Source organism: Crassostrea angulata, chromosome 5 (genome assembly GCF_025612915.1).
Source record: "Crassostrea angulata isolate pt1a10 chromosome 5, ASM2561291v2, whole genome shotgun sequence".
In the NCBI taxonomy this organism is placed as follows: domain Eukaryota; kingdom Metazoa; phylum Mollusca; class Bivalvia; order Ostreida; family Ostreidae; genus Magallana; species Magallana angulata.
In genome coordinates, this window is record NC_069115.1 from 38,270,904 (window position 1) to 38,288,416 (window position 17,513).

Below are 17,513 nucleotides of genomic sequence, written 5' to 3' on the forward strand. Positions count from 1 at the left end.
CTGTTGCCTTTAGTCAGAGTTTGCCATTTACCTATAAATGGTTATGGTTATAAATATTCATTATATTAACTTAACTGGGAAAAAATGCAATATCTGAGCTAAACACTTTAATACCACTATGATAGTAAACTGCATTGCTTTGATTTTATTTACTGTGGTTTCACAGTTGTGATTTGTTGATTTCGTTGTTGATTCTCAGGAATGTATGCACAGTTTTTGCAGAGGAAAGCTATAGTCCCCTCCGCTGAAAACCGGTAGGGGACTAATAAAGTACTGTAGATTTGTTATATAATAAAATTGGGAATGCTGATAATGGCTGTCAAGGAGATGGTATTTTTTTGAGCAGTGTGGATGAAACTTTAATTTAACATTGTACCATTAAGTCTCTGATTTAAGTTCTGAATCAGTTTCAGAAAATCCTTTTTGAATAAAAATACTACAGGTATTGAGAGAATTTTCATTTAATAAATGGATCAACACAACAATGCAGATGATCAGTTAATACATGTTAATGGTATTCATATCCCATCTACAAGTTCAATGAATTCCATAATCGGTATTGATACATGTACATTTTACACACAAAACATATTTTTCTTGAACACAAATTAAGTATGGAAGGGAATGGAAAGAATGATTTGAATAGCAATAAAATCTCATCTTGTTCCTTATCAATCTGATCAAAGCCTCGATAAATCACCAATATTTCTAGCCAGGTAGCAATCTTAAATTAGTTATTGTCAATGTTAAAGTTTACCTACTCAAGGCCCTGTCATGAAAATAATTTGCTTCAATTAAACCAGTGAATCACTGAATAATTGAAAATTAAAGTTGCCCGGCGTAAAAGTTGGTTTGCAGTACTGATAATTCAAAAGTGAACTAATGTTATCTTAATTAAAGCACTGTCTTAGGACATAAATACACTATTACATGTAATTATATTATGCATTAATAAAAAGGTACATGTACAGTGTACATGTAGTCGAAATAAAAGAACAACCTATACCATTTAAATAGAGGTTCTACATAAACTATATAAAAGCATGCTTCATTGTATGTACATTTATTTTACAAAATTTTTAACAAATTCAACAAAACAGTCATGTAAAATCAAATGCATGATTGTATATCTCCATAAACTTGGCACCATACTGTATTCTTATTTTTTCTAATACATGGGTACACATATTTCATAAAGGTATCTACAGAAATATCCAAGAAGATGAAATTTGTGTTTAAATCATTGAAATACATTTCAAAATAAAATGGACTGATGCAGTATAACTGCAAGTGCTTTAATCATTTCTTTTCTATCCCTCATTGAATAATCTACGGTAATTTAAAAAAAAAAAAAAAACTATCAAAAAAGTTAAACCATAGAGGAATACCCAGTATACAAATGTCGGAAAAAACCCTATGAAATTGTTTTAAAAACACAAATACTGAAGTAGCTTTCAATTATTACATGCAAAATTATCTCAAATACAAGTACTTGTAGTTCATGTAAAAGAACAGCTAAAAACAATTTTAAATGTTCATTAAATGACATAACATGCAGTACATGTTCAAATTTTTAAAAAGGCATTTCTAGCTTTCCTAATATCTGGATTTTTATTTAAAACAAAAAGTGAAACACCTGAAAACAATACTTGCAATATGAAAATAAAATAACTAGGCAGATAAGCAACAATGAGGTTAACGAGAGAAAAAAAATCACAGACTCCCGACCTCCGTGTACATCTTTACAACATTGGGCACGTCGTCCTTATAAAGCACTGGGTCCGCCCGGAATTCCACGCCCTTGAGAGGCATGGACCGATAGGCCCGGACAAAGTTATTGACACACTCCGACCTCTCGACCATGTGGAGGGTGTCTGAGGACAGCATCTCGCTATTGGTGCACTCTGGACACTTGAACTTCTTGCGCGGGGTCACCTTGATGGGACCCTTACCGGTCACGTTGGAGATGAGGAAGTTCATGGCAATGTCCTCGCAGTTCATGTTGTCATCGACCCACTGTCTGATGTGACCAGGCATGTTGTAGGTGTACAGGTAACTGTAATACTGTAATCAGAAATGCAATATATCTTACATGTAGGTGTACTGATAACTGTAATGCTGTAATCAAAAATGTAATATATAGTATATGTAGGTGTACAGGTAACAAATCAGAAATCTTTTTCAAGTATACATCATGTAGGTGTACAGGAAACTGTAATCATCCTGTAATCATAAATGTAACATTTATAAATATACACTAATTTGTGTTATTAATTGGCATGGTGTCCAAGTACTTGTAACTTTATCATTACCGTAATTCAATATTAAACCATTTTGAGTTGCATGTACTTGGATTTATGTTACGATAAATGAAATATTAATCCATGTTCAGCTACATGGACTTGAATAAGTCACTGTTAAACTTTTAATGATACACATTGTCCGAGTACAGTCACGTACAATGTGTATGTGTTTGTTGGCATGTTGTATGTGTATGTTGTTGTAATACTGTATATAAATCAAAGAATTTAAGTACTTGGTATTAATGAATAAGCATGTTGTAGGTGTTTAGGTAACATATTAAACAACAAAATGCTTTCTTTGGTGATTCACGCCGGATATGAAGGTAGCATATTGCAGAAAAAATACATAACTCAGGTTAGCGGGTTGTCTACTTTTTCTGCAATGATCGCCACCCTCATAACCTGCATGGACATCAAGAAAACATTTTATTGTTTATAATTGTAAAAAGAATGTAGAATTCACTAAATTACTGTAAATGCACATCAGTACGTTAACTAAAAGAAACAGCCAAATCATATTCCATTGGAAGTTGAGTCTGACATTAATATCATGATTTTTTCGATCAGTCTGTGATTTTACTTAGGTCACTGTATTAAAGTTTCGACCAATTGATAAACGGGGCGTGTAGATTTCAGTCTGGCTGTTTCTATAGAGCTATGAATTAACTATAGGTTTCTCCAAGAAACAGAGGGAATCATACTCGGTAGATGTATACATGTATATATATTGATGGATTTAATAGGTTTTTATAGACTTTTTTTAATTGTCTAAGTACTTATTATGATAAATTATGGATCTTTCATATGCATATAGGTGATATACATTTATCAGTAGCATTGTGTTAGCACCTCTTACAGTACAAATATTCTACATGTACAATGTACATGTATTGTTTTTTTCTTTATTACAACCATGTTCATTTACAACTCCATAGATAGAGTGTGCTGTAAGAAATGAGAGAGGGATCAAACCTTGTGATGGAAGGCAGCTCCTGTCAGTACCATGGAAATATTATTCTTCCACTCCGACTCGTACTTAAACTTGTTGGACTCATTTCCATACAGGTGAACTCTAGACGGAAACCCAACCAATCTGTCCGGAAACTCCCGCCACACCTGCCATGAAACAATTCTACATGTACGTCATTCATAATTTACGGAGTGATCAATTAGCTTTTAGTTTATATAAAAAGTTAATTCCTAAAGTAGCAAAAACCTCCTTTTATTAGCATGTATAAAACGGGACTTAACTCTATTTTCTTTATTTACAGTTGAAAAAAATAGAAATAGAGTTAATATGTCAATAAAATTGAAATATGCTACAGTTTGACACTATGTCTAAGTGTCTAAAAACCGGCTATACAAGAACCTAATCAACAGTTTTTGCTTAAGCAATCAAAAAATAAACTGTAAATAAAATTGCTACAAAAACCACAAGCAATTGCCACAACAAGACAAACAAATTCAAAGGAACTAAGAATACCTGGTATCCAAATTCTAGTTCGTCTGACGTTAACATTGTGATGTCGTCATCAATGGCAAGTATACACTCCGTCTGGATTTCATGGTATGGAAAGAACCTGCACAAAAAGGCATGGTATGTTACAGCTTTTAACACAACCCGGTTCCCAGCTTGTTTTGTACAGCTGAGCAATACAAATATTAGTGATGTATGCAAGAAGTTCTAAAGAAAAAGTGTACTGTGTTACAGTGGTAACAGACCTGTTGCTAAGTTTGTTTTTCTGTGTCTGGATGATCTTCAAAGGTTTGGGAATCAGAGGCCAAGCTGTCACTGAAATGGAAATACACGTACATGTACAGTAATAAACGTAAAACAATTACTGTAATCAAATAAAAGCATCTAGTTGTATATTGCCTCTGTCTTTCTACACGTACATCATTTACATGTATATGTATCTTGAAATTTGATATAAATATTTTCATTCTGATTCCTAAAACTAATGCTGTTTTTTTGATATATAATTTGCTGTGAATGAGAATTTGTATGAAAGTGATGAAAACCCCTATCTCCACCTACCAGACTGGTACATGTGTACTTACTAGGTGGCGGAGGTTTAGCCTGGTTATTCCAGATGACCACAATTTTGGAGAGACTCTGGACCAGGGAGAGCTTGGAGATGACCTGGAATAGGGACTCCGGACGGTTGAAGGTCAGGACCACGGCAGTGAATCCCTGGGAACTGGGCGGGATCAGAGGGAGGAACATGGGATTCCACACAGCTTTCTGTAAAACAAAAATGCTGATTAGCTCTCTGCAAATACATTGTACGCTAATTCCCAATGACAAAAAAAGAATGAAGATATGAATATTTAGTATATAAAATGCTACATGTTAAAAATAAATTAGAGGTTTGACAAGAATCTTGTTCCTATAACATAAAAAATTTAACTATTTGAAAAGACAGTGTCAAGAATTGACTATCAAGAAGTATCCCTATCTACCAAATGTCCAGGAGTACCTACAATAAAGATATCAATGAAGTCGCATGAACATATCAAGAGGTACATGTACCTATTGATAATACCAAGAAGTATCTACTATGATAATGTTACGAAGTGCTTGCTATAACAATATAGCAATTGTCTATCAAGCTATGTAAAGAAATACTCACTGGGTTTGGAATCTCGTTCCACTCTTCGTATTTCTTTGCCACGTAAGGGAACACCCGGTCGTTGATGATCTGGAGCGTCGTCTCAGTGATGGCCTTGATTGAGTGGAAGTAGTTTTCCCAGAAGAAGCGTGCCTGTCTCCTCATCTGGTAGATCCTCTCCATACTGTAGGACTTCAGGACTTCCACTACGTCTTTCAAGTTCTCCTCTCTGATAACCACTGCCGCTCTGCCAAAGTAATGCAGGTCATTACTGTATGTTGTAAATACGAACGTATGGTAATTCAGTGGTACAATTGCTGCTTACTGTATTTGATGGGTTTTTTTTAAATGTAAATCTATAGCTAACTGTTGCAGTAAAGTCTTATCATTATATTGGTACACCGACTGGTTTAAAACATTTGAAGAATTAATGTTCCTAATCTTATTAAACATCTTTAAGAACATAGTCATTGAACATGGCAAAGATTCCTGAAGCTTTTAAAGCAGTCAATTTTTCCATGAGTCAGTCAGTGCATGTATCTCTAATGATGATATCAATAAAAAACATGTAGTACATCTACCAACTGTTCAACAATTTTTTTTCATTTTTGTGTATCACATATAAATAAAACAAGAAGTTTTCTTATCATGTCTACTATTTTGAGCTTAATGACAGCTAGTTGACAACACAGAAAACATAAGGATAGTTAACCTTTTCCAGTCCAGTACTTCAGAGAAGGGTAGGACATAACCATCGGCTACAATGACGGGGATACAGCCGGTCCTGAGAGCGTCGCTGAGGGCAGTATGTCCGAGGCGTGCACTCCGCAGTACCATACAAAACTTGCTGTCCTATGAAAACAATATATGGATTCATCATCACATAATTTATTAAACATAAATAAGTACAACAGATGATAATTGCTTTTTCATGCAATATGCAACATCTAATTTTATCAAATAAAAATGTGTATGTGTAACAAAAAACTTTACTAATTGCTGAACTTTAAATCTATTTTTAACATGTTCCGGACAGTCATGTTCAATATTTATTTTAAGTTAATGAATAGATGGATTCAAAATATCATGCAAATGATCATGAAACATGTGAACATGTGGTGAAGAACAGAACAGGGTTTGACACTAAGGCACGTCCGACCGACATTGTCTAGTAAGTGTGCACATACTTTTTCTCTAATATTCATATCAATAGAAGTAAAAGCACTTTTTCCTAACAGGCTTAAATTCTACAAACTGTAATTTAAGTACAACCCAAGGACTAACCTATAGGATGAAGTGGGGGGAATACTCTCTTTTTGATCGGTAACTTCGCCGGAATTTCCTATGAACGAAAAGCCCAAGTCGCACTGTACACGGAGTTCATATAATCGTGTAAATTAACCCAAAGGGCAATCAAATGATAATTTTTTAATTCTAAAGACGTCTTCATAAACTCAGTTTATGTCTCTTGTGATTAATTAATCTAGTCTGTCTTATCTTTAGGGGTTATAAATACGGGTGATGCAACCACAAGCTGTACAAAACGATGTTTATTACTTTAAGGCCGGTGTTGATATAACAGTGAATTTGTTGGTAACTTGCAATTAACTAATAACACTGCTAAAATAATCATAAACCCTTTGTTATAATATCTTTTTACAAAATCTAAATCCTCAACATAATTGTTGGGTTGGACTTCCATGTTTCTCTGTTAAGGAGAAGTAAAGTCTCCCTAAAGTTTTGCTGGTCCCTGGTCAACCATTGAATACTTGTATCATTATTAGTACAGTTTGAATAAAATTAAATCTTAAATAGTGTTTGAATGATTCATTATTGGTAAAGATAAACCAATACAGAAATAGGTATTTAATATTTTATGTTTGTCATTTTTAACTTTTACTTTATTTTTGCCAAAATTGGTCAGGGCTAGTAGTAAAAGAGTCAGGGCTAGTGAAAAATTGCTGAGGTAGCCCGACTGGTCTAGTTATTAAAAAACTTAATGTCAAACCCTGCAGAAGAATATCTACTCAGCAAATTGGTGTATTTACATGTATGCAAGGGAATACATAAAGGTCAACTCTCTCTCTCTCTCTCTCTCTCTCTCTCTCTCTCTCTCTCTCTCTCTCTCTCTCTCTCTCTCTCTCTCTCTCTCTCTCTCTCTCTCTCTCCAGTACCTGGAGTATATCAGGATAAGTGTACTCCACTGTTCCTTGGCACCGCTTCTTAAAATCCCAGTTTTTGCCTTCAGTACATTTATCCATGATGAGGAACCGCTTCTCGGAGGCTGCTACCTCAAACATGACCTCTTTGTACTCGCTATGAAGACCTACCTGAGCCGATACCAGTAGCCATTTTCTAGACTCTCTACAAAAGGAAATGTAGTTATTATCTTCATAAGATAAAAAGTTCTGAGTTCAAACCTGAAATAGAAAATATCAAGCATTGATGGTATATAAATTTACACTTTATTTTCTCACTTACATGTATTATAAAATACACCATGCTCTAAAATTTCCTAATTTATTTTTAATCAACAAAACACATGTATGTACATGATGTACATAATGCACTTTTTCTAACATCTGCCTATGAAACGCTTAATATTTACTTACAAATTAGATTTGGGCTGTAAGTATGCATTCTCTAAGAATGGATTAAAGACAGGGATGGACACATCAAAGCCTCTCCTGTAGGTCCAGGTAGAGAACCCCCCTCCAGCGATCATCGCCTTGCCGGTGTCTACCTCCAGTGTTGTTTTGTAGTCCGGAAGTTCACCAGGCAACATGTTGAATATCAGGTGATTTGCTCCATCATTCCACCTGCAAATACATACATTATCTCATTTCTTTTGTAATTTCATTGAAATTCAAAAACATTCATACTAGTTTTAATTTTTGTTTTAAGTAAACAACTTTCAACTTTTTACTTACCATTGAAGCAAGGAATAGAGCTTGCCAAGAGCTTTTGTTCTCACATTATTTTGATTCAGGACATCAAAACTTGGTGCAAAGAGACAGGCTGTTTCAGGGTTGTTTGTGTAGTATGGACTATCTGAGATTGCCTCCAAAACCTCATTGAACTCTCTCGACAGAACAGGAGATGCCTGACTGCCATTCTCGTCAATGTATTCAACGACTGGGTACACGTACACACTAATTCTAGTCCTGTCATTATAACCACAATGGAAGACGTCTACACAGGAATGGTAGGTGCACTTGGAATTCTGTGGAGTGGGCTTACTGTCAAGATTCTGTAAATTTACAGTCTCTCGCCCTAGCGATCTTTTGAATGAGTGTCTAACTGTTCCATCCTCTTCCTGAGATTTGGCTGAATTAACATGATATATGAAGTAGAAAGTAACTATCCCTCCGGCCAGCCCAAACAGCAGCATCAACGACACACGGAGTCGTACCGCCATTGTTTCTGTAGAAACTCACTGATTGTTGAATCATAAGTTACTCCGTTTAATCGGTCTTTGTGATGGTGAAAGTGGAATCATCACAAACAAAAACAATCAGCCTAACAAATTTTTTTAAAAAAATCCATCTAATTTTGAAATTATATTTGATACATCTCGATCCCGATCCATTTAAATTGAAAACTGAACCCGATTTTTAGGTAGAACGCTTATCTATATAGTTAGTCAGTTACTATGTTTTTCAGTTTGACCACCCCCTTCCCCTTCATAGGCGTCGGAACCGGGGGGGCTAGGGGGGGCTTAGCCCCCCCACTTTTTTTGCAGAGTTATACCTAACCATCAGAAACATAGCATGATAGAGGGTTCAGCCCCCCCCCCCCCCACTTTTTATTGGAGGAAAGATTATTGTTCCGAAATTTACCTTGAAAGATTGAGAAGTTAGATTGAGAAGCTAACTAGCTCTCCCCCCCCCCCCCCCCCCCCCCCCACGGATTAGGAAATTCATGATTTAGGAAAAAAAATTTGGGTAAGTAAATTTTTTAGTTTTTGGAAGTATAGGTCTACCCCCCCCCCCCCCCCCCCCCCCCCCCACGGATTTGGATTTCCATGATTTTGGGAATTACTTTTTTCTCAATATTTATGAGGATTAGTGTAGCCCCCCCACTTTCAATTTGCTTCCGACGCCAGTGCCCTTATACTCGCCAGTGACACTGACCAGAGTAAGGAGAAGGGGATGTTTTTAATCAGACTGTTGGCTTGTTCAGAAACATAAATAACATTTATATATCTCTGGCTTGTTTTCCCTAATTACACAACAGCGATGACATATATTTTCCTACCAACATTTCTACAAGCTTAATTACAACGTTTCAATTTTGATCTAAGTGTTAAATATTCATGGTAACTTTGGTGCGTGGTAGGTGGGTTAATTAAGAAAGTTTCCAGACTTTTTTTCAATATGGTCTGGTGATTTGATTTCAAACTTTCTATATAGCTTCATGACGACCATCGTCGGAAACCCACGGTCGGTCGCGCTTCTAAGAGAAGCGAGACCGACCGTGGGTTCCCGACAATGCATAATGATGCAATACAGACAAATTATGGATATTTACATTAAAAAAATGGGAGGGGTGACACTGCGATCTTATTACTATTAAGATCAGACAGCTGATAAACGCTACATACACCGGTCTATAATGCGGGTTGCTGATCCGAATGACGCATGAAAACGGGCCTCTTTGAATTTGAAAGAAGTGCATGCATTCGGTTAAGCCATGCATTCAACCGAGTCCTAAAATTGTGCACTACAATTTACTGGAGCTGTACGTCAGTGCAATTTACAGGGTAACAGAGCAGAAGAGCAATAGAAACCTTCCACATTCTTCAGTTGATTTATTAAAACCTAGCTTTACGGTAAGTCTCTCTCTCTCTCTCTCTCTCTCTCTCTCTCTCTCTCTCTCTCTCTCTCTCTCTCTCTCTCTCTCTCTCTCTCTCTCATTTAGTCAGATATATATAGTACCACTCACAAGAGAGAAACGAATTATTCAGAATTGAAATTTTGAATCGTTGTTCAAATAATTTTGAAAATTGGTACTTAAAGCTGTTTTGAATCTTTTGTGCGTCATACGGGTATGAAGACAGCTACATGTAGCATTGCAGAAAAAATACACAAATGGTGTTAATCATATACTAGCCAGTCTAGTACATGTATATATGGTGTAACAGAATCTGTTCGGATATAGAGAAAAGTTGTTAATACTCTAATGCATTTATCACGTAAGAGTCATAAACAACAATCTTATAGGTTTTAAAGGATCTCCATAAAAATAAGAAAAAATATAGTCCAAATATGGGATCCCCCCACTTTTATGGGACCATGTAAAAAATGGAACTGAAAATAAGGAAATTAACAGTGAAATTGAAGTTAAAGGTATACATACCCCCCCCCCCCACCCCCTCTTCCCCCTCCCCCGATTAGGATTTTCAGGATTTTGTAAAGTAACCCTTTTCCCTTTCCCTTCTTTTGATTGTCAAGATTTTTTTTATGAGTCTGCCCCCCCCCTTTCAATAACGATGCTACCTGCCTGAAATGTACGCTGTACCTTTTAGCTAATAAGCTGAGCTTTTATACATATGCCAAATACTACAATATAATAAAATCTCAATACAAAATAATGGATTTGTTATGGCGTTCAATCAATAACGGCCCATGGTTACAAAGGTTTCTACAAAATATTTTCAGTTTCTTTTTATAATCACAAAATTGATGTTTTTGTTTCAGATATATCAGCTTTCGTTTTCTATACACTACTTACTTTTTCATAATCATCATTTCATTATTTTCCCCAAAAAGAAGAATCTCGCCTAAACTATGGTGATATGTATTTTTATAATGATATACTGAGTAGGATGTTAACTCTGAATGTATTTGTTCGATGTAAGTGGTGAAAAAAATGAGATTATCACAATAATCTACGACTGTGAGTCGTGAATCATTAAAATGCATCTATAGAGACTCTGTTAAGTAAATGATTATTGATAGACTAAATTAAAGAATATTAATAAATGCAAATAAAAACCCAATAATGAAGACTTGCTCTAGAACCATTGCTCATTTTAAGATCCCCTAACGCATATTTCCTAGTCTTTCTTTAAAACTTTTCAGATTACAAATTAAATTTATAATAATTATGTACATGTACTATCGTTTTTAGCTCACATGAGCTGAAAACTCAAGTGAGATATTCTGATCACATTTTGTCTGTCGTCCGTCTGTCTGTAAACTTTTCACATTTTCAACATCTTCTCCAGAATCACAGGGCCAGTTTCAACCAAACTTGGCACAAAGCATCTTTAGGCAAAGGGAATCCAAAGTTGTGAAAATAAACTACCACCCCATTTGAGAAAATCATGATCCCCGGGGGGTGGGGTTGGGCCACAAGGGGGGTCGAATTTTCACATAGGAATATAAAGAGTAAATCTTTAAAATCTTCTTCTTAGAAACCAATCAGCCAGGAAAGCTGAAACTTGTGTGGAAGCATCCTCAGGTAGTGTAGATACAAAGTTGTGAAAATCTTGACCCCTGGGGGTAGGGTGGAGTCACAACGGGAAGGGAGAATTTACATAGGAATCTATAAAGGAAAATCTTAAAACCTTCTTCAAAAAAACCATTGCTTAGAAAAGCTTTAGTGAAAGCTACTTCAGAGAGTGAAGAGTCAAATTCGTTAAAATCAAAATCTTGAGGAGTAGGGTCGGGACACATTGGGGACCCAGTGGTACAAAGGAAAACATTTAATTATTCACAAAAACTAAAATGTTTTCATAAACGGTTTTACTTTTATGCAAGCATTTTGATAGATTACTGATCCTTTAAAATTGTTTAGACTTTGGCCCTTGGACGATTTTTTGGCCTCACAAGGGCTTAAGGGTTTGATGCAGGTTTAATTATTCCTTAAATAAACAATTGTTTAGGATCTTTTTAAGAACTGCAATGCTCAACATGTGATATGGCTATAAAATCCTCCTCCAGGGGGAATATTTTTAAAGGCATAAAACAAATTTCTACACGCAAATTTACTTTTAATTCATTAAAATATGCATATTAATTCTATATAAAAAAACTATCCCGCAGAAAATTTGCTATGTGTTGTCGCTGATAAGTTTTAAGACATCTCTCTCTCTCTGTCTGTCTCTCTCTCTGTCTGTCTGTCTGTCTCTCTCTCTCTCTCTCTCTCTCTCTCTCTCTCTCTCTCTCTCTCTCTCTCTCTCTCTCTCTCTCTCTCTCTCTCCACGTCTGAATATCATTTTTATCATTAAATGAAACAAATTAGAAACATTAAAAGGTATAGGAATATACATCACTTATTTACATAATTATATAATTTTTTCAAATTTCGGATAATCGGCTTAAAAATTTACAGCGGCAATCTGAAACATACAGGTATTTAACATTTATAGTTATTTTTTATGGTTCAAAAAATTATTTCAATGCATTTATTTTAACTTTTATGTACTCAAAATTGATATTAGTTTTGTTTAAATTCCATTTCGTTTCGTTTCGTTTCGATTTCGTTTCTCACTTTACAGGCGCCCCTTTAAAACTGCCTTTCATATTATTCATTTTCGTATGGATTTCTGCGAATTTTATTTTCAGTTTCTTTTAATTAAGTCGCCATGTCGGACGTGGTGTTTGGATTTTTTGCCTTCATCGCATTCGTTGTAATCGTTTTGTTCAATGTGGGATTGTCGACGCCCCATTGGATAACAATACAGGAAACAGTGACTTCAAACTCAACCAATTCTTCCTCTCCATCGCCAACTACAAGAACTTGTCATCATGGCTTGTTCTACAGTAGAGATTGTCCCGACAGTGAAAATGGTAATATAGTTAAAAATGTATTGTCATGGTTCTTCTCGTTAAATCATATATGACAATTGGCGTTTTCTTTTAAGATGACCTTTGCAAGATTTATTGGTAGCGAAAGCGAAGTTTAGAAACGTGATTTTCTGTTTCTTTGGAACCTTTTTAAAAATACGTACATTTTATTGCCTCAAACTAGTCGGTCGACAATCGATCGTCGCTAACACTCGCGTCCCACAGCACGGCCCATATTTAAACATTGTTAAAGTGAAGGTCAAAATACTTTTTATGATTTGCCTTGATAAGATTCAAAATTTTCATTTTGTAAAATACCTTGTATACTATTTGTATTACTAGTATAAGATGTATTCTTGCTATTTCTAAAGTAAAAACCAACTGTTTGCCAGATCTATTACGCTGTTTAGATATTTTGGAGCTATTTACCTTAAAATTTAATTCTTAGCATTTTAAACATTTCCTAAAATTTAGGTTAAATAAAGGAAATGTTCTTTTTTAACAGTCACGAACCAGTACAGTGGCATATATCTGCTGCCCCTCCCCCACCTCTCCCCATACAGGGGAACATGCGATTGCGTTATAAATGTTTTGAAAAGCAAAGTAAAGATTTTTTTAAAAAGAGGATTCGGTTGTTTTTTTTTCATTGGAAAAGTCACTTACCCAATATCTGGTGGCATACAAATGTTATCTCTATTTAATGAATTTTCATGCAGGATAATTAAGTCAACATGCAACATAATAATGTTGACATGCAAAATAAATTGCATACAAGTTTTGAAAAATGTGCACGTGTGACTTGCTGAATATGCCAGATGCACCTAGCTTATCTATGTCGACATGCAACTTATTTATGTTATGCAAAGTTTGAGTTAAATATTTTGACAAGCAGTTTATTCAAGTTAACATGCGCGATAAATATGTTAAGTAAAACAAATTAAATTATTTGAAGAAGTCAGATACACTGGTAAGAAATTCTTCCATAGTATCAAGTTATTACAAAATTGTTTTATGATAAGATTTCATATTACAGACGATAAATGAGATTTGAAAATCGCCACTATGTTTCTTATCTTAATCCCTTGATTTGTAATATTTATTGATGTGTAATATTGTAATATTTATAAGAACTGCTTTTCATAAAATTAAACCTAAAATTTGAGAAACCCCTTCAAGTTAAATAAAATAATTTTTGATGGCACACCAGTACCCATTTATTCATTTCAGTATTTGACAAGACAATCATTGGACTAAATATAGCAACATCCCTGTGTTTGACCATATTTCCACTGTTTTGGCTTTGCATTTCTTGCATAAACTGTTGCGGAAAATCGGACGACAATGATTGCGCTGTTGGCTGCTGCAATCTGTATTCATTCTTTTATGCGGCAGGAGGTGAGATAGTATTATGGTTTTTTATGATTTACATCTATAAATTTCTCGATTTTTTTTTTTTCATACGGACTTGTACTGATTCGAAAAATAGTGTGATCATTCTCATTAACGTGAGTTAATTTACAAAAATACATGTACGCGAGGTTTTAAAGTTTAAAGGAAAAAAATATAATTTTTTTAAATGTTTGATTAAATATTTTTTTTGTAGATATTCATAAAAACATATATTCTTGGTTAAGGGATAACCTCTAGAATCACAAGACATATATCACAACCCAACATGATGATTGTAAAAATAAATCCTCTCTGTAGGTCTTATTGGATTGGTGTCAGCCATCACGGTTAGTGAAAAATATGATCACGACCTTCTGGGATGGTCTTTCTTTTTGACGGTCGCTGCAACCACCATCATTCTTGTACAGGTATCGACTGTTTTATTATCATCATTTCACCATTTATGGCCAAAAAAAGGAAGAAAAAAGACCTATATTATTGCGATATTTTCAAAATGACATAAGTTGTAAACACCGAATGCTTGCTTCCATATTAGTGGTGAAATACTGGGATTATCACAATAATCTAGGAATTTGATTCGATTTTCACCCATAAAAGATGAAATTTATAATTTTACCTTCAAAGCTTGAGTAAATGTTCAAACCATTAATGGATCTAAAAAAAACCTCCTTAAAAAACAAACAAGAAACAACAGAAAAAACCCAAATCAAAACAAAAACCCAAAGACAAACACCAAGTCATAAAAATGGTATATTAATCATTAGTAGTTCCTATTGGCTTTTTTGAAGATTATGATAATACACCAACTCAGAATATATTTCATGACCATCTTTCAGATTGTACTTCTTGTCACGTATTGCATTTGTACTCGCAATACAAAGGAGAAGTGCACGTTGTTTATGGTGTACAGAAGACATCATAATGTAAGTATTTTGGGTGGATGGTGGGGAAAGGAAGATTTAGTATTATATTCCCTTAAAAGAAATCTAATTTATTTTTTGGTTGTACTTTGTCCCTTATTTATAATCAATTTCATTTTTTTTCCAGTATGATTAAAGTTAACAGAAGAAGAGATTATCTTTGAGAATTTAAAAAAGAAATGGGTTTTTTCACTTGGACGTAGAGATTAAATACCTTAAAAATCATTTTAAGACTTTGATGAACAAAACACTGAAAAATTGCATTGACTTTTCTATGTTGAGGACTTATAAACTTATAATCATTTTTCTACATGTTTTTCTTTTATTTCATATTTTCTATTCTCAATATTTTGTTGAAATATTAAAAGTTTGATAAAAATTTTTTTTGAAAACATCAATCAATTTGTTTTCCTATCCCTATAAAATTGTGTTTGTAAATAATTTTCCGTCAACACGGTTTGTGATCTGTTTTATGAATAGAAAAAAGTTCTGTTTTAATTTGTTTATTTTTTCATTAATGTTAATATTCAAAAATATGTAATGGAGAATATTCCTATAACCAACATAGATATAGAACATTATAAACAAAATACATTTGATTTTAATCGCAATGGCTATTTAAAGATAGGGAATTTAATGTTCCAAAATTTTCACGTTTTGTCAAAATATTTAGAGCCTTTTATATGTTGAATAGACAATTTCTTATTTTAGAACACTTAGTTTAGAACACAGAGGCCAACATACAATGCCTAACGTTACACCAACGTTGTATACCTGAACGCCAACATATCAACAAAAATCAAACTTTGCTCTAATATTGGGACAACGGTGTGTGGCCGACACCAACAGACCAACCATTAACTAACGTTGGATGAATGTAAACGAATGTGTTATAAGTGACACGGTTAACTCCATTTACGAAAATAGACAAACAATTATACTGATAAATACTTCTATGAAACTTAAAACTATTCTTCAGTTGTAAACATATAAAATAGGAACCTTATCACTTCTAATTGGAGTGTCTGATGCTCTTGTCATCGTTTGTACCATAAACTTAAACGAAAAGTCTTATACAACACAAAAAATCAAGCAAAGATATATATTTCCTAAATCTCAAAATTACCACACGACCTATCATCTTGACTCTTGACCAATGGCTAGCTGCTACTGTAATTCTTCAAACTTGTAATCTTAATTGTGCACTTCGCGCTCTTTACATGCAAGACGTAATTTTTACCCCCAATTGCTACGTAAAAACAGATAAAGAAAAGTAACTCTAACATGATACTGGTATACCGATCGAAAGTTTGCCAAAAATTAAATTACTATGTAAAAATACAACTCATCACTAAAATATATTGATAAATAATGTGTTTTTTTCTTTTTAACTTAAGTTTGTTCTGTATTATTGTGGGTATTGAATTTTTATGTGCACGTACATATGAAAAAAATTGCCATGTACAAATATTAGAAAACAAGAGGTTCATGGGCCACATTGCTCACCTTAAATACGTTCTTGTATCACCTTTTAAATAAGATTTCACTCATCTTCACTAACCAAGGGGTTCCGATACACTACGCTTCTCATAATCGGTCTCCATACTTTAATGCTTTATGAGAAGCCCTTTGTTAGCGAAGATGGATTTCCCTATACATAAAACAATACATAAAAGAATTCTACTTGTTTGGACATCATAGAAATCATCAACTTACAAATGTCATTACTAGTATTCTAGACCTCAGTGTATCAAAGATAACGTAATTGTAAATTAAATCAACTAAATACTGGTAATTAGTCCATTACCGGTTTTCACCGGAGGGGACTATAGCTTTCCTCTGCGTCCGTCAGTCCGTCCGTCTCTCCGTCCGTCTGTCTGTCCCACTTCAGTTTTCCACACTTTTTTTCTTTAAGCGTTTGAGGAATAATATGAAATTTGCTTCAAAATGTCAAACTACAGATCAAGTTTACACTTTTGTAGCGTCTGGTTGACATATTTTCGAGAAAATTAATTTTTTATATTTTAATTTTTTAATGTTCGGGTTCGATATTCTGCATAACAGTGCATTGTTTTCACAATTTCCACAAATCGGTAGGGGACGTGTATTGCTTATGCAAAACTCTCAGATTGCTTGTTAAATTAAAGGTAAAAGAAGGTAATTGTGCCCTTCATATGAGAATATGGGAATGCTTACATAGTAGAATATCTAAATGTAGCAGTGCACTGTTCAGTTATTTTCACCATGTTTAATTTTTTAGTAAATTTGATATAAATTTTCTTAGGATGCTCACATAGTTATCCCACAAACTTTTGCATTTTGTTTTTGAGAAGAAAATTGTTAAACATGTTTTCTTTATAATTGAATTTTGAAACTTTGAGCCCCTCCAGGGGCCCAGTATTGGCCTGGGAGTTACAGTTTGAACACATTTGAATCTCCATACCTTAGGATGATAGCAAAGTTATTTCACAAGTT

The 17,513-nt window shown here is 34.2% G+C and overlaps 2 protein-coding genes across 3 annotated transcripts; one reads left to right on the top strand and one right to left on the bottom strand.

The window, feature by feature from the left end:
* Positions 1–445: 445 nt before the first annotated feature.
* On the bottom strand, positions 446–8,475 carry LOC128183294 (exostosin-2-like). Its single transcript, XM_052852245.1, has 10 exons — positions 7,846–8,475; positions 7,528–7,734; positions 7,090–7,279; positions 5,628–5,767; positions 4,937–5,162; positions 4,365–4,548; positions 4,026–4,095; positions 3,787–3,883; positions 3,276–3,419; positions 446–2,064 (listed from the first exon to the last, which is right to left on the bottom strand). Exons 1-10 carry the CDS (start codon positions 8,331–8,333, stop codon positions 1,714–1,716), a joined length of 2,097 nt encoding a protein of 698 aa, XP_052708205.1. The 5' UTR covers positions 8,334–8,475; the 3' UTR covers positions 446–1,713.
* Positions 8,476–9,597: 1,122 nt separating this feature from the next.
* Positions 9,598–15,417, top strand: LOC128184561 (uncharacterized). 2 transcript variants are annotated; one of them, XM_052854100.1, is made up of 6 exons: positions 9,598–9,746; positions 12,487–12,711; positions 13,936–14,103; positions 14,416–14,525; positions 14,955–15,041; positions 15,166–15,417. In XM_052854100.1, the coding sequence occupies exons 2-6, from the start codon at positions 12,507–12,509 to the stop codon at positions 15,172–15,174; spliced, it is 579 nt and encodes a 192-aa protein (XP_052710060.1). In that variant the 5' UTR covers positions 9,598–9,746; positions 12,487–12,506; the 3' UTR covers positions 15,175–15,417. The 2 variants fall into 2 exon arrangements, with proteins under 2 accessions (XP_052710060.1, XP_052710061.1); XM_052854101.1 differs by lacking the exon at positions 9,598–9,746 and having other exon boundaries at positions 12,480–12,711.
* The last annotated feature ends 2,096 nt before the right edge of the window (positions 15,418–17,513 follow it).